This window comes from Erithacus rubecula (assembly GCF_903797595.1).
Source record: "Erithacus rubecula genome assembly, chromosome: 3".
NCBI lineage: Eukaryota > Metazoa > Chordata > Aves > Passeriformes > Muscicapidae > Erithacus > Erithacus rubecula.
The window spans coordinates 64,465,337-64,491,939 of NC_136689.1; the positions used below are offsets into that span (position 1 = coordinate 64,465,337).

At 38.0% G+C, this 26,603-nt stretch overlaps 1 protein-coding gene across 2 annotated transcripts; it reads left to right on the plus strand.

Moving 5' to 3' along the window:
• The first annotated feature begins 1,265 nt into the window (after positions 1–1,265).
• On the plus strand, positions 1,266–18,789 carry EEF1E1 (eukaryotic translation elongation factor 1 epsilon 1). Of its 2 annotated transcripts, none has more exons than XM_079299896.1 (4): positions 1,266–1,457; positions 3,295–3,495; positions 11,054–11,149; positions 18,145–18,789. In XM_079299896.1, the coding sequence occupies exons 1-4, from the start codon at positions 1,281–1,283 to the stop codon at positions 18,283–18,285; spliced, it is 615 nt and encodes a 204-aa protein (XP_079156022.1). In that variant the 5' UTR covers positions 1,266–1,280; the 3' UTR covers positions 18,286–18,789. The 2 variants fall into 2 exon arrangements, with proteins under 2 accessions (XP_079156022.1, XP_079156023.1); XM_079299897.1 differs by having other exon boundaries at positions 1,315–1,482.
• The last annotated feature ends 7,814 nt before the right edge of the window (positions 18,790–26,603 follow it).

Consider the following 26,603-nt stretch of genomic DNA (forward strand, 5'->3'; position numbering starts at 1 on the left):
TAAAGGGTTTCACAGGAGAAACAGGACATTTGTCAGGATCATCTTATCTGAGATGACTAACGCAGTGATAGCCGTGAGTCTGTATGGTGAAAATGTCAGTAGTAGGACAAGACAAGCTCATTCTTTTTAGTAAAAAATGTTCATTTGCTGTCTAGTTTGGTGTCTTCTGTAAGGAATTGTGCTTTGATACTCTGAACAAATAAGCCTGGAAATCTAAAAGTGCTATAATTCCTAATATTTATGATCAGGCATAAAAGGGTTACATCTGCAGCAGAGTATCTTCCATTGGAAAGGTGATTAAATCACGTCGTCAGCAAATCTCAAAATACACTAAAGTGCAGTTAAATCAGGCTATTTCATGGTCAGCTGAGATTTTTGGGAGTTTATTTCTTAACTCCACTACTACTATTAACAGTGGTGATTAGGATGATTTTCTTAACCCTACTTTTATCCCTCCTCCTCCTTTGATGCCCTTGGGTAGCAGCTTGGCTCTGTCTGATCTTTCATTTCACAAGATCCCTAGTGATAGCTCTCCACAAAACTTCAGCTCCCCTACTAAATTTGGCGTCACTTGGACAACGAGTTCAAATTTGGAGGAAGGCAGGACAGGTGAGCGGATGGATAGGAATGGTGCAGTGGCTCTGAGAAGCCCAGGAGGTCTGGAGCACAAGTCCTGTGAGGAGCGGCTGAGGGAGCTGGGGGCGTCGAGCCTGGGGAGGAGGAGGCTCCCGGGGAACCTTATTCCTCTCCAAAACTCCCTGAAAGGTGGCTGTAGCCAGGAGGGAGTCGGCCTCTTCTCCCCGGCAACCAGCGACAGAGCGAGAAGAAATGGCCTAGAGCTGCACCAGGGGATGTTCAGGCTGGGCATCAGGAGGAATTTTTCCCAAGGAAAGGTGATGAGGCATTGGAATGGGCTGCCCGGAGAAGTGGCGGAGTCACCATCCCTGGAGGTGTTTAAGGACAGACTGGATGTGGCAGTCAGTGGCACAGAACAGACTCGGTGATCTCTAAGGCCTTTTCCAACCAAACCGAGCCCGTGTAACCCAGCGCCGGCGCGCTCCGCGCTGGGCAAAGGGGCGGCGCCACCGCCTCCGCCCCTCACGGCTGCCCCGTCCCGGGGCGCGGCTTGGCGCGCGCGTGCCGGCCCACAGTGCGGCCGGGAACGTGCGGGAGCAACTGCGCATGCGCTACCCGTGACCCCGTGCTCTTCCCTCCGCCTCTCCCGGCCCAACGCGAAGCCTCTCTTGGCTTCTGATTGGCTGGCCGACCCTTGCGGGCCAATGGCAGTGGCGCTTCCTTCGGCGGAGCCGTGGCGCTGCCCGCCAATGGGGAGAGCGGTTGTTGCGGCCCTCCTTCCCTGTCCCGCGTGTCCCGCCGAGCAAGATGGCGGCAGCGGTGCGGGGCGCGGAGGAGCTGGAGCTGCTGGAGCGGCTGCTGGGGCTGCCGGGCGGGAACAAGTACGGCGTCCAGGGGGAGCGGAAGGTGAAGGGAGCGAGGAGGGGCCTGGAGCGGGTGGCGGTGGCGACGCGCGTGGGAGGCGGGTGTTCTCTGGTCTCCTTTCCCCAATGGCTGCTTCCCTCCGAGCTTCCCCTCCCGCGCCCCTGGCAATTCCCCTCAGACACCGGTGTGGCGGTGGCTGCGGCCCCTCAAATACTAGCCGACGTCTCCTTGAGCGGGCTGTCACCTGTGCTCCCTCACCCTTCCTCAGCCCTTCCTCACCCTTCCCTCACCTACCCACATATATTGTGAATGTTGTAGGGCCTCGCTGCCTTTGAGCCTGTAGGTTCTGGAAACTCCTTCCTTCTGCTTGTAGGAAGGACCATCTTGTGTCGTGGAAGGGATTTCGGCTTGACTTTTACTTGTTCTTTCTGTACTTCCCTTTCCCTAAACCTATGTGAGTTATTTCTGTGCTATCTTGATTAAATTACTTAGGAAGAAAAACGTGCTCTTTTAATAATAGGAAGATGTATGTATTGAGGACGTGTTGTTCTTAAATAATTTTTTCTTTTAAAATACTCCTACCTGACATGAGGTGGGAGCCGGTCCATCTGCTGTGCCTGCAGTGAGAGGCCCAGAGGAAACAGCCTAAGCTGAGACAAGGGAGATTCAGATTAGATATTACAAAATATTTTTTCCTCGTTTTACTGAGGCATTGGAATAGGTTGCCCAGGTAGGTAGTGGAGTATCCCTTTCTGGAGATGTTTAAGAGGTGTCTGGATGGTGATTTAGGGGTTGCAGTGGCAGTGCTGGGTGGATGCTGAACTGGATGATCTTAAAGGACCTTTCCAACTTTGATGATTCTATGGGTCCAGATGTTTTAATGTTTCAAAGTTTGTATGGAAACCTTCGGTTCCATGGTTTAAGAGGCACCTGAAGCATGAAAAATGTAATATAGAGCTGGGAGTGCCACAAATTTGTAAGCCCTTTGCCCTGGAGAAGGTTATTTGAGAAATGAAGCTCTGCAGTTGCCTTATGTTTTGGGTTCTTTTAAATGGACTGTTTATGAATAGAGTCCTGAATATCTGTATGTGTTTTTCAGTTGCAAAAGCTGCCTTAATTATTTTACAGCCCAGCTGGTGCTTAATGCTATTACCATAAAGCATAAGGCTGAAAAATTCAAGTAACTGGGTCCCTGTGTAGTTTTTCTGGCTGGAAAAAAAATCTTAATAGTAGTGAAATAGTCTCGATACAACTCCAGCAATAATATTGTACTCACTTCATTTCTTGAGGTGGTGGTTCAGTTTCCTTTCCCACACTTGAATACATGCTGCTGTCACAAAGACACCATGGCTAAAGCTGGAGGTGTGTTGTGTTGTCCTGCTGGTACCAGTGAACTCCTGAGTGCTGTTCAGGACATTTTGGAATGGTGCAGGATGTAGGAATAAGCTTTTAAAGGGGTGTGGTTACTGCATCCTGCTTGCTCAGAGAGAAGTCAGATGCTACTGACTTCACTCTTAAGTCAGAGTGCTGAATTTGGAGATTAGTTAGAAGCCTGTTAATAAGATTTCTGCCAGTGTTAGAACAATCAATTCTATTTCTGTCTAATATTGGCAGAATTTGCTTAATTGGAGCTAAAGGTGTCTTGGTTTGTTCACGTTCTTCTGTAAGAATTGAAAATAAAATACCCCAAAGAGCAAAAAGTGAACACAGACTTGGTTTTGATGGCACCACCTTCACCGTGATTGCTGCTAAGTTCTGATCTATTGCTTCAAAAAAAAAAAAAAAAAACCATTCATATAGAGACTGCTTTCTTCAATTATTTGTTTAGCCTTGCACTTGTGTTTCCACTTCCAGGTTCCTGTTCTCCAAACCAACAATGGCCCTGGGCTGAGGGGGCTGATGACCATCGCTGCCCACCTGGTGAGGCAGGCTAGGAAGGACCAGCTGCTGGGAAGCACTGCTGAGGAGAAGGCTGTGGTGCAGCAGTGGCTGGAGTACAGAGTGACCCACGTACATGGAGGCTCCAGTAAGGAAGATACTAGAACAGTTCTGAAGGTAAGGAGTACTTAATTACCTTGCCACTGAATTTTGGAGTGACTGGACTTTGAAGAAGATTAGTGCTAATGTGTGTATGAGCATACAGTTAATGAAATTCAACAAGTGCTATGGGCTTGACAGTATCAATAAGTACTAACTCTTATTCTCTTGCTGCTTTTCACTTGTATTGACAAAAATACCCCAACATCCTGAAATGGGAAAACAACTAAAACTGTAAAATGCATGAAGCAGAGCTCTTGCAGTCCTCAATGACTGTAAATTATGAAATGTGTTCCACACAGTGTGAAGACTGTTCAGCTGTGTGAGGTGCCAGTTTCTTACTATCTTCAGGAACCCCTGTTATAAGCAAGTTGGTATTGTATCCAGGATAGCACTTCCCTAATAGTTTTAAGAGCTGTTCTTAATGAAGTGGCAATTATGGGGTACAAGCCATACTTGATGCTGTGATATTTGGTATTGATACTAAAAGGAGGTACTGGACAGAATTGTGTGTGAAATCATAAAGGAACCTCTACAAAACTGTCCTTCACATTGAGCTACTTTGTGTGGAGTTCTTGGTCTGCTCTTATTAAATTTTTCTTGTAGGTGGAAGATTGTTTCCTTTTAAACAGGTGGAAGCAGAAAAGAGAATCTCGGGGATCTGCCTTGTTTGAGCAGTTAGATGACAAGGAGCAGATAGCAAAACTTACTCTATTTTCCCTACTCCTTGCAACTAATAGCAATAAGTATTTTTGCAGTCTTGTGGGGACAACTTGAAGGGAAAATTTGCTTTACACTGATAAGCACTGTTTACAAAGTGCTTAAAATGTATAAAAGAGCAGGGAAACTTGATCAGTTTTTAAAGTGCTTATTTTTTCTAGTTTAAAAAGCATGCTTTAGATGGAGTTACATTGCTCAGTGCTTCCAGTGAAGTGAGTTTAGAAATTTGTGAGCAGCAAGATTGACTCTACTTGAAGCTGTCAGAGTCCTAGTACTTCTGGCTCTGGCATGATGTGCCAAAAACAAAGATAAACTGAAGTAGTATTAACACTCTGTTATTTAAAATCAAGGAAAATGCATCTTAAAATGATACAAAACAAAACTCTGTTACTCTTTGAGGTGACAGCCCTCTTGCTCTTAAGGCATAACATATATGCATTACCTACTAAAGTGAAAATCCTGATAAACCATTTCTTTCACTTGAACTCCAAATAATCTGAGTTATATTGGTCTCATTGTATCTGGGGAATATTTTCCGTTGGCTAATTGTGAGTTTGTTCACATTGCTTCTGTTTTTCTCTTTTTGTAACATATCTGCTCTTACTTTCTATTTGCAAATGCTACCAAAAACCTTTACAGTCATGGTTACTCTACAGATACAGCATGAAAACTTGTCTACTCTGTAGGATTTTTAGATCTTGATTGAAGGAGGCACTGACTAACCAGGATTTAACTTCAGATTTAGCTATGGTATGATGAGGTGGCCCTTGGAGGTCCCTGTTAGCTAAATTTTTATGACAAGTGTCACACAGTTTCAGTCATTCTTTGAACAAACCTGAAACTTTTTGTTCTCCCAAACTGTGAGAAGGCAGTATGAGAACAAATAACTAACTTCCATTTACCTTTCTTGCCTTTCTATCATATAGAAACCAAAAGTAAGTTTTCTGTCTTGTTATAACAAAATTTATCTGGTCAGAATGATTTTAATGCTGATACCTGCAGTGTTGGCAGATATGTGTGAGTGTTTGCAGAACTGCATTGCAGCATTGAAACCAAATGCAGAGATATGGCAGTTTCCTGCTGAAGCTGGGATCTCTCTTTAGCTTTGGCCTTAGTGACACTGGTTGTGTAGAAAAGATAGTATGCTGAAATGCAAATATGTAAATAAATTAAGTCTTTCCAAGCAAAGCAAAATTTCCTTGCTGAGAGACAATCAGTGTTACTTGAGAGAATCTCTGCCTTTAAGTGCATTTAAAAGTTTTTCTGTGAATTTTTTTTTAGAAAATGTTGAATAACCAGAATTTACTTTAACACAAGGCTTCTGTAGAATTGTTTCAGCACTAATAATTTCATAGTATAGCAATTAAGGGCTTTTTTTTTTTGTAATTTGTTCTCTTGCTACCATGATTAATCAGAAAAGGGGGAGCCTACCATTAAAGTATACTGTGCCAAAAGGGAGTATGGGTGGAAAAAGAAAAAAGGAAAGAAAAACTAAAATAGGAAGTCTGAGGCTGTAGTTTTACAATGTGTCTGGAATACACAATAGCAATCTTGGGACAGTTGCAGCCTAGAGCCACAATTTGTAATAAGCTGTGCCAAAAACAGTTCAGTGACTTCTGCTATAAACTTTAGGCTGCCTCTCTTTAACCCTTAACTGATGTGGTTCTACAAACTGTCAGTAAATAACTGTTTTCATGTTTGTTAATTTGAATGGGAAGGATTTTCTGTTTGCTTTACGAAAATAGGTTGTTAAATTGTTCTTGCTAACATGTTGCCTAAAGCTGTTATTAAAGCTGAAAAAAATGGTGAAACAGATCATCTCATCCAGAGTTTTTATATTCATCCAGAGCAAATCCCACAGTGTTCAGAATGGGCCAGTAAAGGGCTTGTTGAGCTTTGTCTAATTTTAATTTATGCTTTTCTACTTGACAATATAAATGGGATCAGTACTTTTGCTCCAAATCTGTTCCTCAGCAGGTCCATAGGAATGATGAATGCCAGTAGCAGTGAGAGCATAATATCCAATTCATTATATTAACTTTCTTTTTCACAGCATAAAAGAGTATAATCTTTTGTTTCTTTGGTGTTCATTAGTGGTAAATTAAGCTTCATAGGAAAAAAACCCGAAAATTTCTGAGTTGTCAGGTAGGATGACTAGTGTTTTTTCTGCTTCTCATGGAAAGAACTGAGAACCTCTGGGCCATCAAATCTCTACTTAGGTGTTATTGAATTCTGTTCAGGAGATTTTAATGTCTTTGCTTTATTAGTTTTAGGTATTTTAAACCTGAGGATTCTTCTCTCCCTCACACCCCATCTTAAGAAACCTCTAACAAATTACTAGTAGCTTGTTAAATTCAGCATTCACAGAAATGGAGAAACCCCTGGTTTCTGAAGGATAATGATAACTAAGAATCTCTGTACTACTTTCAGTGTCTCATACAGAACAATATTCCATTATTTCGATTAGCTTTATCCCAGTCTCCTGTGCTGCCTGGCTGTAATCATGAAATCCAATTAGCAATCTGAACAAGAGAGCTGTAATTTCTATTTAATGTGTTTGCTTGAGAAATTACTGCTTCAAGAGGTAAAAAAGCAGGTTAATCCATGCTCTGTTCATTAATCCACAGCTCTGTACACTGGTTTTTTGAGACTGAATGGGATGCTTTCCTGCTTTGGTAAGCTTGTACAGCATCACTTTTTAAGCTTCAATTTTGTGTTCACTTTTTTGCCTCTTCTGTTAGCAGCAGAAGGGTTTTTTTGCACACTTACAGGTTTAAAGATTGAATTTTTATTATTGAAACATTTCTTGATTATTTTTCTTCTGTGTTTTACAGGAAACTCAGTAATATAATATTCTTCCATACCACATTTAGTTCATAGTTTGCCAGTTAGAGAGAAGTCTTGCATGAGAATTACAAACACGTCTATGTACCAGAAGTGTAGTTTTGCTTTTCTTTGATGTGACTGCAGAAACCCTTTCTTGGGTTCTGCATTGTCAGGGGCTTTCCTGGAGCGTTTGGGAGTGCTCAGCTTTTTGTCTTTGCATGGAGATACAGAAGCATTTAGGGCATAAATGACCTCGAGAATCTTGCTGACTGAAAGGACAGGATGTGCTGCTGTGTGTAAGGGAAGCACATGCAGGGTGTTGTGAACAAAATATCCAGAACAAAAATCAGTGTGATTATGTCCATTGGAAGCTCCTGAGCTGTCTCTGTGCCACTGGCAGTGACTAGCAGGGATTCAGCAGTCTGAGCAGATCAAATGGATTAGGGGCCATTGGAATGCATATTTAACAGGCAGTAAGAAATGCTGGGTGGTGCTCAGAAGTGTGCTCTGAATGGGATGTGTTCTACTGTTGCTAGATAGAGGCTGTAAATTGGAATTTTTTTTTTCCCCATAGAACAAGCAAATGGAAATCAGTCGGTTAGTCCCTAAATAAAACAACAGTTCTTTCTGTTACTTTTCTCCCACTCATACCCAAAAATGATGTTTGAATTTCTGCAGTTGCTCCGTGTATGTTAATGAATTGTAATGCAGCTGTGCCTTAAGTATCTGTCTGAAATTGGAGAAGGAGTTTCCTGAGGGAATGCAACAATAAGTCTATGTAGTTACAAGCAATTTCCAGGACTATCTTAGTCTTTTAATCCTAGGTGTGTATAAATGGAATTTGTGAAAAATGAGTTTCACTTTCCTGATAGATTTTAGAAGGTTTAATAAAAGACAGACAATAAAGAAAAGGTTATAACAGCTGGGTGCTTGGCATTTAGCCAAGAACACACCCACTGTTTTGGAGCCACCCCTTAAATTCATCACCCTGTTGCACGTTCATAGATCTATCATACATTTTCAGACTTTTCTATAAACTATTTTCCATATTCCAGAAACTGTTTTACATGGCCACTCCTTGAGTCCACCTTTTTAGAGCATGCCTGTTTCTTGGCTGTAATTTTGATTTATTTTTCTTATCAGTCTTAATTTGGGCTCTGGTCTTCAATTTCTACAGACAATAGGTGCTGGTAACTGGTGTATCAGTAGCAGGTGTCTTCACTTACTACAAAGGCACTTTATCAGCCTATATTATTGCTAAAGAAAACTGTATCTTAAAAACCATTTCAACACCACACATACAGTATCCACACTAATATTTGCTAAAAGCCAATACTATAATATGTATTTATAACAGAATTCATTTAAGTAGAAAGACAAATGATTCAAGTGACAGCCAGCAGACCTGAATTTCCTGCATGTGATAGAAATTCTATGCAGTTTTTTGTTCATATTTTCATTGATCCCTCCAGAACAGGAGGGCTGGTTCACTTTAATACTGTTGTCACTTAAGAAAACTTGACTTTCAGGAATTTTAGCACTTTTATTAGCCAGTAATACAATAATCCATGAGAAACACAACCCATGAGGCAGGATTAATGCACTTGAAAAAAATATAGTGTTTCTGAATTAGCATGACTTGCAGAATGAAATTAGAATATCTGTCTTTATTTTAGGGGAGGAAAGTACATGTTCAAAACCAGAATTGTAAACTAATGCTAATTTATACAAGACTAAAACATTTTTGTCAAGTTTAATTTGCTCAGTTAACTGACTTCATAAAATTTGATGAACTAGAATAAATAATTCTTCATGCTGTAATGGCTTACCTTGCCTTTAAAGTTTTAGGATTTTTTTAATTGGTGACTCTTTTGAGTGTACACATGCAATATAAAACTCAGAATTAGTACGCTGTAATTTCTTTGATGCAGAAATCAAAAATTTTCAGCAGGGAAATAACTGTGGTAACGGTAACTTCAGAGATAATGAGCTTTTTACTTTACAAAATCCTGGTTCCATACCCTAAGCTAAGAAGAATGGGGGAGGAGGGGAGAAGGTATAATTTCTGTAGTGTTAGTTTTTATTATAATGCATGTGGAGTTGGTTAATTGAAATGAAAAATGCTGGTCAGAGAATTTGTTTCAAAATGACAAGTTTGTGGGTTTGGTTTTTTTTACTTTAGGTTTGGGGTGTTTTCTTCCTGCAAGTTATTCCTTCTTAACGTTGGATTTGCCTTTGTTTTGCGAGTAGGAAATTCTACAGAACTGTAGTTACATGTTTGAGGTAATTTGAGCACTAACTAACATGAACAAAACAGTAAACCAGTCTAAAGAAAAGAAGCTACATAGCCAGGGGCAGTTGACCTTAAAGAATTTTAGCTATGCAGGGGTTAATATGTTTCCCTGATTTGCTCTAATAAAAGAAATCAAAGCAGACATGGGGATGTTCAAATATTACAGAAGTACAGGAGTCCTGTCATGAAGAGGTTATCAGAGAATAGTAAGGTGGTTTAATGGAGTTGAACTTGTCAAAAGCAAATGCAAGGTTAGATGTCTTGAAGTCTCAACATTCTAGTTTTGTGTTTTGGTCTTGATTTATTTTCAATATATGCATTATAGGAAATCCCTATATCAGTAAAATTATGTAACCACAAAAAGTACAACATGCTTAAGGCCAAATACTATTTTGTAGATGTTCACGAAGTATTAACCCCCTTCCCCTTGCCCAAGACTTGTTTTTTCAATAAAGTGTTGTCTGAAAATGGAATGTGCTGTAATTGAGACTAAAAAATTCAAATTTTTGAAAATGTTAGTTACATTTAAGCTGCTTACCTCTGTTTCTAGGGCAGGGGGAGGGAGTGGCTTAATCAGATGACGTGCACTTTTTTCCCTTTAGATAAGAGGAGTTTCCAAATCCAAGGAAAAGCTGAGAAACTGTTTTTGTAGATGTCTGTAAATAATGTTGTAAAAGTAAAGCTTGCTTATGCTAGGATCCAGGTTAGAGTAGGTAATTTATTGTTACATTTATTTAGAGGAAAGTAGGGGAAAGAAAGGTGCATAAATTGGATGACAAGTAGGTAAAATTTGGAGAAAAGGAAGGACAGGTGAAGAGAGCTGATAAGTGATGCCTGTGTCCTGAGAACTGATAAACTTGAGCAACACTGACCCTATCACCCTCTTGTTTTCTGGCAGAGAATGGTTGCATACAAAAAGCCATGAAAATGAGTCTTTCTGTTAATGCACATTTGAAATAATTATTTACTGAACCTAAATGGAAGCTTTCTACTACCCACCCTCATAGCCTCTGACCTGGAACAGTTGAGAGATGTTCTTAAAATGCTGAAATTCTCTCTACTTAGAGACTTGGACAGCAGCTGAATTGACAATATAAGTCACAAAGAATTGCTGGCAGTAATTTCAACATTAATAAAAGGAAGTGGCAAGTGATAGCAGCCGATGGGTATCAAGTTGCCAGCATCAAGATTGAAACACCTTGTCTCCCACCCCACTATCCCTCCCTGTGTGCTTGCCTGATTCTTTGACACTGCAGTTCCACAAACTTCCTGACCAGCTGCACTGCTGGAAGAGCAGTATGCTGTCCTTTTATCATAGGGCTGCACTTTGTGTTAATCAAATGTTAAGTATTTGAATTTGCACTCATAATAAGTACACAGCTCTCTAATTTTTGAATTTCAATGATTTGAAGACAATACAGACTTGAAACTGTTTCAGTGGTGTCGTCTTAAAATAAATTGCATTTGCATTTACAAAAATTTTGGTGCATATGAAGCACTTTGTTTAGAGACCAGAATTTAAATTCTTACTGACAAAGAATGACATTTTATTTTATTATCTTGTCACTTCTTATATTGTTTGTTTTAACAATTTGCTGAGTTTGGATAATTTAAAGCTGGTGTTTATTTTATATGCATGGTCTCCAGAGGAAATGTCTATTATTTTTAACAACTGCCTTTAATATATTGTTTCACAGAGTCAATACTACAGCAGTACAATGACTTTTTCTTTTTTAGGATCTTAACATGCACCTTGAAGATAAAGTCTACCTTGCTGGAAACATTTTTACATTAGCAGACATTTTGATGTACTATGGATTGCATCATATCATGGTAAGCATTACTTGCCTCATTTTTATATTTACAACTAATATAATTTTTATTTATCTAAAGGGCACTTTATTGTTGTAGCAGTTGACCTACTGAACAGAACAGAGGAAGATAAAACTTTTAAGTTTTTTCATTTTATTCTTTAATTCTTAGCTATGGATCTGTCAAAAGACCTGTAGTTGCAGAATGCTTTAGATTCCTCTGCAACCTTTAGCAAGGATGATACCTATCCCTGTGTTTCTGGGATTGAGGACTCTTGCCTGTTCAAGTCTGAAACATGACTGAACTACAGAAATACAGTCACAGAAGTACATGGGGAAGCAGATAAATGAAGCTGAAAGGATGTGTCAGAACTGAAAGAACTAACTTTGTTAGTATTAGAGAAATACAAGTGCATATAAATTAAGCTCCTTAAGTGCATATAAAAAAAGTTTGAGCCAAAACAAATTATCATTTGTGTTTCCATACTAAGTCATAAGACTTGATAAGGTACATAATATGAAAATAACATGGGGAGCTGGTGCTTAGGAGGAAGAGGAAAACAAAAAACACCCCAAAAATAAATTTGTTCTAAGTTGAAAGATGTTGAGATTATTTGTAGTCCATACCAGCTATAATGAAGTGCTTAAAAATGGGTGCACCTTCAGTTCTGAACCCCAAGTGTTAAATTAAAGATAAAGCAGTAGAAGCTGTTTGCATTTTGCTGTCTGGAATGTGTTTGTTGATGAACCATTGTCATCCTCTGGAGTTGGAAGAAACCAAAGGACTCACATAAAATGATCTAAATTCTTGGGAGAAGATGAAATCAGTCAGTTTTGCATAAGAAAATTGAGGGGGGAGTGAGGATAATTAGAAGAAGATGCTTTTGACAAATGCATGTATGTCTGAGAATTGAATTCAATGAACTGTGTGAATGGTTACTTTTATACAATTAAAAGCAGAGCTCTGGGAGAAGTGTAGAAAAATACATTTCAAAATGGAAGCAGAGGGAAGAGCAATCAAGCAGTGAAATTCTACCAGATATTAAAGAGAACTTAGGTATCTGTATCTTGCCTGTCCAGAAGTAAAAGTTCAAATGAATGTCAGGCAGAGGAGAGGGAAGCTTCATTTCAGAAGGTTTTTTAAAACATGCTACAGTAAGTCACATAAAATTAATTCTGTTAAATCATATTTACCTTGTAAAATGTCTTAAGCAGTAGGATAGATGTGTTGATTACAGTGTCAGAATGGGTTACTTTTCACATATGATATGTAGACATAAAAAAGACTATTTTCTAAAATTATGAGTGTATATTCTGTTAGAGAGTATAAGTTCAAATGAGATTAAAAAAAAGAAAAAACTTGGCAGGGGAAAATCCAAGCATATTTTAAATTTAGAGTTTGCTCTGGAGTAGACCACCTAATCAAAATGAAAAGATACAAGTTATTGCTTTGGGAAATAGAACAGATGGTAAAAACAAATGACTTGGTGCTCCTGGGTGCCTGCAACCATCCAGACACTACTTGGGACAAGTTTATAGAACAGCATCTGTTTTTGAAAATTTGATTTCATCGAAGGTTATTTTCTGAATCAGAAGGGTACAACAGGCCAGCAATGGGGTGACTATTCTAAATAAACACAAAAATCTAAAAGCTACTAACTAGGAATTGCATGTATTTTGAAGGTTTCAGAATTGATAAACATACAGAGGCAAAATCTTGAACTGTAGAATCTTGTGATTTTATTTTTTAATGTCTTTTAATTGTTTTTATTTTTCTTGTGTTCAGAAGAGAGTATGTCCAGAGCTGCTGCTCTGCCCTAGGCTTTATGGGGGAGGCAGAGAAAGCTGCTGTATCTCTTCATGTGATGTGGTTCAGAGAAGCAGTTTGTCATATCCATCACTGCTTCAGCTAAGCCTTGTGCTAAACATCAGTATGTATTTTCTATGAAGCTTTAAGAAAGGAGGGTAAAATAGGAGACATGGGGCATAGGACAAACACACAGATCTTGCTGTCCATCATATTGTCTAGAGAATTGATCTGAAAACTTTACTGGTAGTACCTTAAAGGTTAATCTCTGCTTTTGATGGACTAAAAACTGCATGACATTAGTGATGGGATGCTGTAAATATTACTGACATACCATGATCATCCTGAATAAGCCATTTATTAAAATTTTAAAACTCTTTAGATATTTCATTGGAAAAGTTTAAGACCGATCATTCCTATAGCTCAGTTCTTCACATGTGGTGTCTTGGTTTCTCTGAATATAGTTCATGCATAGTTTTATTCGTTCCCCCTTCCCATCTTCATCTTGCCCTTCCCATTATCCAGGAGGGGTTTGGAGTCTGGTTCTTCACTGTCCTGGCTCATCCATTTGAACTGACAGTTTGTTTACTGGACAGCAGCAATTCTTAATTCTGCAGTTATGTGCCTGCCTTTCATTTTCCCTGTCCCTTCTAGTTATCATAATAAACACAAGAGTGCAATATGTTTACAAATCCATATTGTGAGAAAGTAATTAGTATTTCAATCAGTGAGAATCAGATTCACAGGTAGTGTTTCAGGTTTCTTGCAGAATCTGTTTTGGGTCTTTTAATTAGAAATATACACTCATAGTAATGAGGCAGGAATTAAATAGTGCATGCTGTTCTGCATCATAATATAGGTCACAAACACCCAAAAAGTGCAATGCTTGATACTGCCTTTTCAATCAATGTGATCTACATTGTCATATACAATTGATGTCTCCATGTATGTAAGATTAATATTGTCTTATAGACACTTCAGTTCCAGAAAAGCAAATGTAGATAAATATGAACGATAAAGTTCTACTAGGTTAAAGCATACATTGCAGAGAAAACATGAATTTAGAAGCATTGCTTCAGGTTAGCTTAGGCAATCATTAAGCATTAAATTTTCCCCCGTGGTAAGGAACTTGTTTTCTCATCTTGGGGATATTTTTAAATTATTTTTTAAAAAAGTTTCCAGATGTCTTCATACTTAAATATTTATGACCAGCACAAGTCCAGTTTTATTTCAAGAGAAATAATCAATATGGTGATTGATCTGCTTTTATACTTCCAAAATGTTGTCAGAACCAAGGAATCAATTTCAAATCCGTATGTCTGACTTGAAAATTTCTTTAATAAGGTCTGGAAAACTACTTGTGGGTGAAGTTTATTTCTGCAAATGGAAGATGCCTCAGTCAAAATTTTTTTGTGTCAAACCAAATATGATCAAGTGCAAAACAAACTAAGCAGTGGTCCTTGAGTCAGAACCACTAATGAACTGTAATAAGACTACAGTAGTAGTTTATTTTGGAGCTATTTTTTTCATAAGGAACATTTCTTGTAATAAACAGATTGCCATGACTTTTTGTTAGTATTCGCTGATATGTTGCTTATTTTAGTACTGAGGTAACAGGCTTTTTTGTTAAACAATGAAGCTAAAAATGGTTCTTGAATAGAATTGAAAGGGAGCAGTTTTAACTAAAAAAAAAAAAAAACATGTAATTTTAGGATTATTCCTTTAACAGCAGAAAATTTATACAAAACTATGTGCAAGTACATGTATGTCATGAAATACACTGTCCAGCTGTTGGGTTTTTTTTCTTTCTCCCATATCTAATAACTAAATTTAAAAAGTCAGATAGTATCTATCCTTTTCTTGATGCTGAAGAGGTTCATATGTAGGCAGGTATTTTTAGATTTTCTGTGACCTGCAGGTTGTGGGAATGGGGCTTTATGCTTGCATCCCCAAAGCTACAGAAAGAGAATATAATTAAAGCTTGTGTATTTTTAGCCCTTTCAGAAACTCTTAGAGTTGCATTGTATGATAACCACCTTGGTTTCCCTCGGTGAGCTTTGTGGTGGAAGAAAAAGACTTTTTTTTTTCATGACTTGAAAAAAAAAAAGCCTGTCAAATTAAGTGTCTGCTTCTTTACTATTAAAATAATTGCTTTAATAGCAAATAATTATTTTAACAGCAGAACAGCAGCCTTTCTTAACTTGGGGGAATTATCTAATTTAATGAGGAAGAACAGAAAATACCCATCTAACAAAATGTTGTAAAAAATGCCATGGAAGTGATCTCTAAACAATTAACCTAAGAGTTATGTTCTGAGTAAAAAGTAGAGCATGCCACAAAGTGCTTTTTAATATATTTCACTGATAGAGTACATTATGTAAATAAGTAAAAATATCTTGTTTGTTGTGCCTAGAGTACAAAAAGGGATCTTACTGTTAGCATGGCTGTCTGTTTTGCCCTTCAGATGTTTTTTCACCATGCTAACAGAATGAAAAAGGACTACTTTTCCAGACTTTTATTTTTTATTTACATTGGAGAAACGTGAAGATGGAGAATTATCAGTAAAATATTATGGGAAAGAAATCTATATATCTGCTGCAAAATCTAAAATTTAGCTCAGCCTTTCCATAACCAGGTGCTTATCCATTAAAGACTTGGAAAAGGTTATTGTAAACTCAAGGCACGTAAAGTATCAGTATTTTAGCGTTTGCTGATACTTAAATATCTTTCTTCACTTCTAGTAGTTTTAGATTGCCTTAGAGCATACACATTGTTCTTTTCATGTACTCTGTTACTTTGTAAATGGTCCTCCAGCTTTGTATCAAGCATCAGCATCCAGCTACCATTAATTATAACACACTGCAGGTAGTCAAAAGTGCCTTTCCCTAAATTGTACTGCTTTTGTACTGCTTTTTTTTTTTTTTTTTTTTTTTTTTGGTCCTGAATATACTGCACTTGCAGAAACTCAAGTAGTTTGTGAAACTGTTATATTACTGTAGCTTCCACTTTTCATTTGTAGTGCCTTTAAAAATTCTAGGTTTTTTTTCCCTTCCTTTGTTAGTGCTGTTCTGGTTAATGCTATTCACTTGGTTAATTGCCAATAACTTTCTTATATTTCCAGATCAGAAAAAATATGTGGCTGCTTTTTATGGTTTATCTGTGAATTTCTATCAGACTATACAACTGTAGGAACAGTGTTTACATTTCCATGCCAGCAGCAAGAAAAGCAGATTTTCTCATGCTGCCTGAACTGGGGTTCATAAGAGTGCAGAATTGCGAAAGTTGTTACAGAAATACATCTGTAATGCTGTGCTTGTATTCTGGCAAGTACATTTCCTAGGAAGAGCAGTTATGTGGGTTTAGGAGCACCTGCAAGATCCCTGCTTTTTGGTTGTTGCCACAGTTACTGTGCTCTTCCTATTAATTGAACTTTAATGCTATGTTCCATTGGGTTAGAATTTCGTTCTGCAACTCCTTGGAGTTGTTCTTTCCCAGTATTTTTCCATTAGTTAATCTTCTAGTATATATCCTTTCTTTTTGCCACTACATTTTTAAAGCTTCCCAGTTCTAAGCCGAGTGCTGGGCTGTGTGAGAGAACAGCAAGGAGAACCCCCTGAAATCAAAAAGATGGTATGTCACAAGGTGACATTTGTGTAACATAAGACTTGGGTTTAAAGAGCAGCATTTTACTCATACACCTGAATATTTGTAAATGAGTATGTTTAGCTCTTTCTGTGGTCCAAAGTTTGTTGAAACAGATTTGTTTCCAGTTGTCTTGTGCCCAAGACCAAATTTTCTGTGAACCTCCAGCATCCATAAAGTCTAGTGTTTCTAGAACAAAGTGTAAGGAATATGCCATCTGTTTAGCTTTTGAGGAGATTAACCTTGATTAGCTTTAGAAATCTAAACATAAAAAATATTAGGCATGTCTAGATAAATATTTATCTGTTAAAACTGTCCTGTACAGTTTCTGTACATCTTCTGTAAGAGATATACTCTTTTCCATTGACTGCTGGCATTGTCAAGGTTTAAGTTAAGCTTGATGGTTAATTGGCTAACTGAGAATGAAGTGAGGTGAATCCTGATTGGTTTCAGTATTGGTGAGATGGGATTGGGTAGTTGATGTGAGGATAACATTTTGTTCCTGGTGCAGGTTTTATAGCCTGTTCTGAGGACTACCCCATTTGTAATTCAGTTGTGGTATGTTAATGTGAGAAAAGAGATTATGGTCTAAACTGATAAGCCAGCTTGGTTACAGAGAAATAAGAAGACATAAAATTGCTAATCAAGAATAGTAATACAGGTGATACAAGATGGGAACATGTTTACAGCTGGCTTGAAAGACTGAAGTAATAACAGACTTTGTAGTAAAGCTTTGAGGATGCTGATGACCTAAATTTGAAAGACTTTTAAAGGTAAAATCTCGATCTGTAACTGTAGATAACTTCACCTAAGCCAGTGTTCTGATTAAAAATAGGCTTGAAACTCTGCATTAATCCTAGCCATGTATCCTGTGAAAGGAGCTGTTGCAGTAGTGTGGTGGAGACTTGTTCCTGGTTGATCTTGAAGCTGTTCTGTGTGATAGTACTTTAAATATTTTTATGAAGACTGGGCAGGCTTCCAGTTTGTTTTACTGTTGTAATTTGAATCATGCCATTGCTGTCTTACTAATGTAAGCTAGCAGATATGAACAGTTAAGTTATGCTGAATCTTAGTAACTATTTCCTTTTGAGCAATAGTCATACAAAACAACTTCGAGTTATCCCATCAGGTCTGAAATTGCCTGGGAAAAGCTTGCTCCTGTACTTAAAATACACCTTGAAACATGAAGTAATCATTTTGCCTGTGAGACAAGACTGCTAAATGAACATGAATGGATTGTGCATGTTATGGAGCTCTTCCCTGCCCAGTTCTGTATGCTGACCCCATGCATTAAATGATGCATTAAATTCATGAGAGCTTTTTCCCCACTCTGTCATGCTCTCTGTCAGCTGTGTATTCCACCTTCAGGTCTGTTCCTTTGAGTAGATTAAATTTCCATAGATATTACAGGTTTGAGTTTTACTATGTGAAACTAGGATAGAATACTGCTGGACTGTAACAAATCACTTGAGTTGTAAAATGATCCACTTTTATTTTGCCTTACCACATGTGACTGTAGTGATGCACTGTGTGGTGTTACTGGTGCCTTGTATTTATTCCCCATGCAGGTGGACCTCACAGTGCAAGAAAAGGAGAAATACCTGAATGTGTCTCGTTGGTTCAACCACATTCAGCATTACCCAGGTGTCCGACAGCATCTGTCCAATGTCGTCTTTATCAAGAACAGATTATACACTAATGCTCATTAAAGCCAATCTTGTGTCGTGTTGGAATGAGATGTGAGAGTTTAGAAGTTGTACTGTCCAAAGCCACTAACTTGCAAATACTGTTTTGTAACCTTCTGTATGTGAACCAAAACTGTCAATGCCTCACATAATACAACTGCATTGAATTGCTGTTGTTCATTCAAGAATTAGAACTAAAGAATTGTTATTGTGTATCTGATTAAATGCAAAAATGGTGGAAAGATGGAAATGAAGTTTTAATTCACTATTTTTTTAAAAAAATTAAAGTTCTTTTAATTAAACATTCAAGTGAAATCACATGATCTTTACCATCAAATATTCACTCCTTTTGCTATTTATTGAATTTTTATGTATGTCAACCAGCTTTCCTTTTATTTTGTTTTCCATGGATGTTTACACTAGTTTTGTACAAGTTAAGAGCTATATTGTGTGCCAAGGATGTGAAAAAGGGAACATGCAAATGTTACAAAGTATTTATGTGATTGAATAAATTATTTTAAAACTGTAGTCTTAATTGGCTATGAAACGTTCTAGTTTTTCTTCAGTAAAAAAAAAAAAGATTTGAAAAGGTTAGTTCCCTTCCTGCTTCATTTTGTGGTGTACTGCTTTGTATCTAGAAGGATTTCCTTTCAAACTGGGTAGCAAAGTTAGTGTTCTTAAAGATTTTGCATGTGCCTTGCTTCGTGTTTTTTATGTAAGTGCAAATGCACTTTTCCCCTCCCCAACAAAACCAACCAAAACCTTCAACTTGAGATAATTTGCTGCTCTATCGAGTTCATTAGCAATGTTTAAAGTAGGTTTAAAACCAACTACATTGTTGTAACACAGTTGGATGTGTAATTTTACTGTAGAATGTGGTCCTCTGATTTTTATGTATAAAAGTGCTAACTTGAATAACCCTCTGCTCAATTCAGATAACATTACTTTTAAGACATGAAAGAAATACAAAAATACTTTGATATTTTAATTGATAAATAAACTATGTTGGTTTCTTCAGCAGTGCTTAGCAGACAGCTTCACTGGTATGTGTTTTTGTTTAATGTGCTACTTAGAAGCCTCTCAGTAATTATAAAAAAGCTATCTTGGATAGCTGTTTAAGCATTTTGAATATTAAAAGTCCTTTAAAAAAACAATAAAATGTAGATAATGAGATGAGGTCATTAAAATACATCCTGACACATAAATGGACAGAAGAAAATTGGAAGGATAAGCATAACCTGGACAATTCCAGACTCTTAATAGGTGTTTTCTGTAGATATGCATAATTTTACTTTTAATTATTTTACTGAAGGTTTACAGGCACACCAAGTTACTTTTAGGGCAAAAATTGCATACATTTCTCACCATTTCCTGGGGGCTTAGCTCTCTACTTCTAATTATTCTTGTTCCTTGCTATTTAGAAGCTCACCTTAGGTACTTATAAAGATTTCTCTGAAATCTTGAGATCTGTTCAAGTTGTGGAGTGGGCTTTAGTACAAACATACATTATAAACTTATTCTCAAAGTTTTCATATTCCACTGCCTGAGAGCTTCAGGTGTTTACTGCCAGTACTTGTAATCTTAATATCCAGTTTATTCATTTGTTACCTAATAGTTATTCAATGTGTGTTCATTCCCCTCATGTGTGGGAACAAGTGATAGTAAGAGTAAAAAAATATCTGCACTTCTACTAAATTATGACCATTTTCTGTTTCAGAAGGGGAGCATGGGTGTGGATCATTAGTGCATTTGGTCAGGGTTAGGGAAGCTTCATGTTCATCTTAAAGGTTTATTATTTTCTTGTATGCTTTTGCAAGTCAGAATTATTTAAATTCTTTAAAAGTGAAGTGCAAGCCTTCATCCATGAAAACAGCTTACATTACAGCTGAGAACACTGAAATTGAGCCAGAGCTAAATGTTGCTGGGAACAATACTGCCATCTTTTCAGACAGGTTGTTGTAGAGATGATGCTACAAAATGTCATATTTTTTTAATCCCAAACAGCAGCTGTTTGCAAGTATTGGGATTTCTCAGTTTGGCTACATGCTACTGCTGCAGTATCCCCTAGCCTCTTGTGCCAGTTTTATTTTCTCTGGTGTAGAACAAAATTGTTACTTGCTGCTGAAACGTCTAAAAAAAAAAAAAGTTCACCTAGTAGAAAGATTAAATGTTTAGAAGTGGAATAGTAATATTTAACTCTGTACTATCTAAAAGGCATTTGGTCATTATCATATAGTAACTTGAACATATTTCAATTTTTTTCCCCTACTTGGGGAAACCTAGGAGGATAGAGGGTTAAAAGCAAAGAAGGATGAATTGAGACTTCGCCTTTAGAGAGATGACTGGGAAAACCAGATGGTATTGATTTTTCTTGCCTCTCCCCCTTTTTATCTAATGCCTTTTGATCAAGGACAAATAAATCTGTAAGAAAACTTCTGAAAAAATCACACAATTCTGAGTTGGTCTCAGACTGAGGGTTTTTGCATTTTTTACAACTATGCTTCATAATTTTGAAAGATGAGGTATGTAGTGAGAGCTCTCAAATTAACATTGATGGTTTATGTGAAGGGTTTGCATTGGGTAAATATGCAGCTGCTTTAAAAGCTACTTCCTCTTTCTGTAATATTTTATTACACTTTCACTAAACATTAGTAAAAGAGATTTTGGTCCCTTGCAACCCCTTTCTCCATTCTTAAAACTCCAGTTGCTGAAGGGCACTGTAATGTTTTACTTTCGTTGCTTTGCATTTTGATGATGATGATGACCACAGTGATGTGTGGAATTTATTTTCACAGCATTTCATGAACAGCAACACTTTCATTTGTTAATGTGTCTCATCATTGCAGTATTATTATTTTGCATGATTGTTCTAATTTATTCAAGGGGCCTGACATGTTATGGTCTTATAAGTATGTGCCCCTGGGACTTGAGTGTATTGCCATATGGTGAGATAGTGCTGCATGACAACCTTTCAGCAACAGAAGAATTCAACAGTGAAATAAATATGATAATTGTAAATGTTTAGTGAAATCCTACACTTTAGCACTTTTTCCCTTTATGCCAAGATGCTTGTGGACCAACCAGGTTGAACCAGGTGTTCAAGTATTGCGTAAGACATGGTAGAAATGTGCTGATGATTTTTAGTTGTCCTTGTGTGTGTAACTTCACTTTTTAATGAGAGTTTTCAGTTTGACTTCTGAAGTCTCTAGGGGTATTTCTTGCTCTGAGATTTATAACTGGGCAACAGTGATTTATAGAAAAATCCAGGTTTAATATGGGATTAGGAAAGAGTGAGCAGGAATGAGAAAATTGGAAAGATTACACTGAACAAAAGAAAAATAGTTCCAGTTTAGACCTGGGGCATAGGAAAATCTGACCATTCAGATGGAACCAAAGTGAAGGCTTCTCAACAGCAAAACTAAAGAAATTATTTATGATAGATTAAATGTGTAACATGCTTTCTGTCGTTCCTGGTCATCAGTGATTTACCTTTCAGGTTGGCACCCCAGTATTTCACACAGAAAATGAGTTAGAAGGTATCACTTCTGGTTCATACTTGAAATGGTCCAATCCAGCAAGTTTGTTACCCTTCTTCACCCACCCACAGTAAGTACTTGCTTTCCATAGGTTTGCACCTATTGAATTTCCCAAGATTCTTTGTGTAGAAAGTGTATATTTTGCCAATGAAGCCTCCTAGCAAACACTTTAGCTGTTTGCCTGTAAGAAATTAGATTCTTAGACATTTTTAATCTTTTTCAGCTTGTATTCCTTCTCTATAGCCTACCAATCCTCTTCAAAATATTTGTAAACTGAAGTAGACCTTCTCTCAGGAATTTCATGCTCCTGGCCAAATCTTTGGAAGCACATAGGCCTAGAAATGGGGAGCTTATTTTTTGTGAGGTGCACCTTAGACTTTGCAATAGATGTTGGCTTTGGAATATTTGATAAAAAATCAAAAATAAAATAATTCTACAACTTAACTTTGTTCCTCTCTCTCACACAAATACACACATTAATTTCAATTATAGCTAATGGAAAGTTATTCTGGACCCTTCAGTGTGGGTGTGGATCCTGGGTTATTTGCAGGGAGCTGAGACTCTAAGTAAGGTTTAATGTACATGTACTTTGCAATTCAAGTAAGACATTCATTTATATTAACTATTTTATAAGAAAATGTGATTTAGAAGTAGTTTTGTCTGTGAAATAGACCAAGTAACATTACAGACAGAAAAACAGTGGAACTTGGATGTCTTTATTTTTTGCTTGGTTAAAAAAACCATAGATGATCAAAAGTCAGCTGCTGATTTGAAAGAGGACAAAGTACTTAAAAAGCAATTAGCTGAGAGAGATGAAAATAAAGAAGTAGATAGAACTATAAAATCATTATTAAGAAATCCACTGTAAGCTCTTCTATTTAGAATGGTTCATATTCTTTCTGATCTGCTAGCATCTTCTGTTTGCATATCTGCAGGTGGTTTATGGTTTATCTGCTATGTTGAATGCAGAAGCTGGGAATAGATTTTTCAAGTAGATTTGCTTGGTATGGACATAAATTGATTTTACAATTGTATGTATATACAGAATCTTGTATGTAATTTTTTCTTCTACCTTTTTTTGTTAGAAATAGGGATCTGTAGCCCTATTTGATTTTTTCCCCTTTTGGTTTTTAATCTTATCACCTCTTTTAATCTTTAAAGACTGCGTGTTTCACAGTCTTTAACTTCAAAGTGTAATTGCAATGATGCAGCTGCTTAATGGATTGCTACATTTAATATTTTCCCCCCAAGAGCAGTATTTCTTCTTTGCATCTATAATTGAATCATGCTGCTGCTGTCCCTGATGGAAATGCCAGGTTTCATATTCACCATACACCTGAGCACATGCTTGCTCACTTGGTAATCCTAATTTTTTTTTCTATTTATTTATCCAAATAGACTTGGATTGCACACATTTTCTTTGTGCTGGAATTTTATTGCAGAGGAAATTAAAGGGGAAATGCCATCATGCACCTCTTGCTTTGCTGAGTCTTCAGATTCAGACTGAGCCTCTGTACCCCACCTCTGCACCTCTTGAAAGTGAGATGTGTCCTACCTCAGAGCCCAGCTCCAGGGCGACACAAAGATATCACAGATTTGGAAAGGGGCATCGATTTTGTAGCAAGCATTACTTGTTGCTGCTCTGTGCAGGTTCCTGCAGGCGTGTCCTTTATTTTCCATGCTGGTAGTGACTGCAGCCAGCACGGCAGCCACAGAACACCGTGCATCCCATCTCTCACTGCAGGCAGGCAGGAGGCGATTCATTTTTCATTGTTGCTGCATCTGAAGGATTCCCCTTTCCCCTCCCACACTACCTTGGCCCCTTTAGGAAAATTTTCATCCATTAAACTTTCCCTTCTCTGTTGGAAGAACTAAATCTCTCTCAGCATTTTCAGGCTGGTGATCTAATTTGACAGCTCGTAGGTGATGTCTATTCCTCTTCAAAGAGGCAGGTAGCCCCGGGCTAGCCAGCTGCATTGTGGATTCTGCAGATTTGGCTTGCTGTTCCTGCTGGGTGTCATCTGTCTTCTCAGTCTCGCGGTGGATAATTTTTGTCCTCCCCAGCATCATCTGCCTGAGCAGTTTCTGCCTGGCAGGGCTGTCTGTCCAGGTTGAGCATCAAGCACAGTGGCCGCCCGGCTAATGTGACAAGGCACTCCTCCAAAGAGCGCAGCCCCGGGCCTGCTCAGGCCAGCATCGGCGTGCAGCCCGCAAACTTCCAGCCATCACCATCGTGGGCTCGCTCTCCCATCACTGCTGCAGCCCATGGACTTATTCTGCTGGCACAAAGTATGTCCCCCGCCTGGCCCTCTTAAGGGCCGTCGCTCCGATTGCTCCCGTCCGGGCAGATGTCTGCCTCAACAGGTTTGGGCTTCCCTGCCTGTTGCCGCCGTTTGACTCGGACATCGGCACTTGGGTGAAATAATCCTTTAGAGGATTATCATTGCCAGACAGCCTGTGGGGGAAATGACAGCACTCGGCACGTTCATCTGGAGATTTTGCGATTCAGAGTGCTGCTAATGCTAATGGGAAGTGGCAGGGTGATCCCTAAAAGAGAAAGCGGGTTCCATTGCACGGCAAAAATGACAGAGGTTGTTTAGCCTATCTTCCAAAAAAATACATGATGACTACATATGTTGATTTTCATGCTCCAAGCCATAGCTATTTCCATATTTTTGTGACTTGATGACTACTTTCCACAAACTGACAGGTTAGGGGCTCCACAAGTATTGTCTTTTTATAGCCATCACCTCTTTAAGTCCTCCTTAATTTCTTTAAAATATGTTTTGAAAATAAGCTTGACTGGGCAATCAGAGTAAGCAGGGAAACAAAAAACAAAACCAGGCATAGATACAACAAATAGCATATTCAAAGAAAAAAAAAGAAAAACCCAATATTATTCAAACAAAGGAGGAATGGTTTCAGAACAGCAGTCCTAGAAACCAATGCAACTATCTGTCACATGATTTGCCTTTGTTACAGTCCCATAATTCTGAACCTGACATTAGTCATGATGTAAAAACTCTTTCCTAGAAATGCAGTAGTTACAAAGCCCAACTACAGGATTTTCTTCTTAACAAATAAAAAGCTGGAGCATAGGGCTTAGAGGGGCAAATAACTTGTCTGAGAGGTTATGAAAGGAGAACAGCTAAGCTGGAAAAGGTAAAATTAAAAGAACAATTCTGGCCCAAATTAGTAGATGATTGAGCAGCTAGAATATCCTGCAGATATTATTAATATATATGCATGACTGTAATTTACTGGTGATTGTTAAATGCTTATATGTTTTGGGTTCAAGTGGAAAAATATAAATACCAATTTACAGGTTGCAATAGGTGGTCACTTTCAGGAAAAAAGATAATGTAGGAGGAAACTACCTTTAAAATAACTCTTATATCTATTAATTTGCTAATTAATGTAATACTTACAGACTACATAACAGTGAAGGAGTGAAAAGCTACATTATATATTTATGCTAAATTTAATAATAATGTTAGTTGAAGTATTGAACACTTCCCAGTATAAGATTCATTTTATTATTTAGACAGGTTCCAGCTGTATTTTGCCTGATTTGGGGGAAGATTGTTTCAATAAAACCAATTAACTAATATTTGAGCCTGAATTTGTATAGATATTGTCAAAAAACCAAAACCCATATAGTAATTTCTGTGAGCAGTTTCCAACCTTTTATGGTGTGGCACAGGATTTAATAATAGAACCATTTTTTGTGTCAGTTCTAATAGCTTTATAAAGTTCCTCTTTTCTCCCCTGAGCCACACAACAGCTCCTACTTATAAAAGCTATACAGAGTAGAACATGGGCAGAACTAATTTCTAACAAAGAATACATATTACTCCTGTTTTCTATTAATAAAGTAGTATTGTTCCAGCTAAACTAGCACCTTTCTGGTATTCCAGACACTGAAGGCTGCAGCAGCTATAGCAGAATTCATAGTCCAGTTTATTCTTCATTGACCATACAATGACACTGAGAATTGTAGTAGGTATTGCAGATTTAAAAGAAAAAAAAAATTGTAAAAGAAGAAAATAATTTAGATGCAATGGCCTAAATACAATCAACGTGTTCTAGAAATTACTGAGTAGCAGGAAGAAAAAAGTCACAAACAGAAGTTAATATTCTGTAATTTCTAAGTGGCCAGGAGAGAGGGGTAGCATATTGAAAATATCTGAATGCTCTCATAGAATCACCATGATGGATCAGGTTGGGAGGGATCATGTTGGCTCATCTGGTCCAACCTCCCTGCTCCAGCAGTCATCCCAGAGCACTTGGCACAGGATTCCATCCAGAAAGTACCAAAGTATCTCCAGGGAGGGGGACTCCACAACCTCTCTGGACAGTCTGTTCCAGTGCTCAGTCACCTGCACAGTAAAGAATATCTTCCTCCTGTTCAGGTGGAATTTCCTGTGCATCAGTTTCTGCCCGATGCCTCTTGTTTAATTGCTCAGCACCTCCAAGAAGAGCCTGGCTCCATGCTCTTGTTACCCTCCTTACAGATACTGACAGACATTGGTAAGGTTCCCCCTCAGTTGTTTCTTCTCAGGGCTGAGCAAGCCCAGTTCCCTCAGCCCTTCATTGCAAGAAGTGCTCCAGTCCCCTACTCAATTTTATAGCTCCATGTCTCTCGTCCTGACAGCCTCTCTTGTACTCTGAAGTGGTTTTAAATGTACAGGGATTTTGCATCGTTTTTGCTTTTTTTTAATACTTGTAAAAAGAGACTGCTGCAGGCTTTTTTATTTGGTTGGGTTTGTTTGTGGGTTGTTTTTTTTTTTCGTAGCCTGCGTGTCC

Coding starts and splice junctions, on each gene's coding strand:
- EEF1E1 (XM_079299896.1), top strand. CDS start 1,281: ATGGCAGTGGCGCTTCCTTCGGCGGAGCCGTGGCGCTGCCCGCCAATG. Junction 1,458..3,294: donor GGGCTGCCGGGCGGGAACAA/GTACGGCGTCCA, acceptor TTCCACTTCCAG/GTTCCTGTTCTCCAAACCAA. Junction 11,150..18,144: donor ATGGATTGCATCATATCATG/GTAAGCATTACT, acceptor TTCCCCATGCAG/GTGGACCTCACAGTGCAAGA.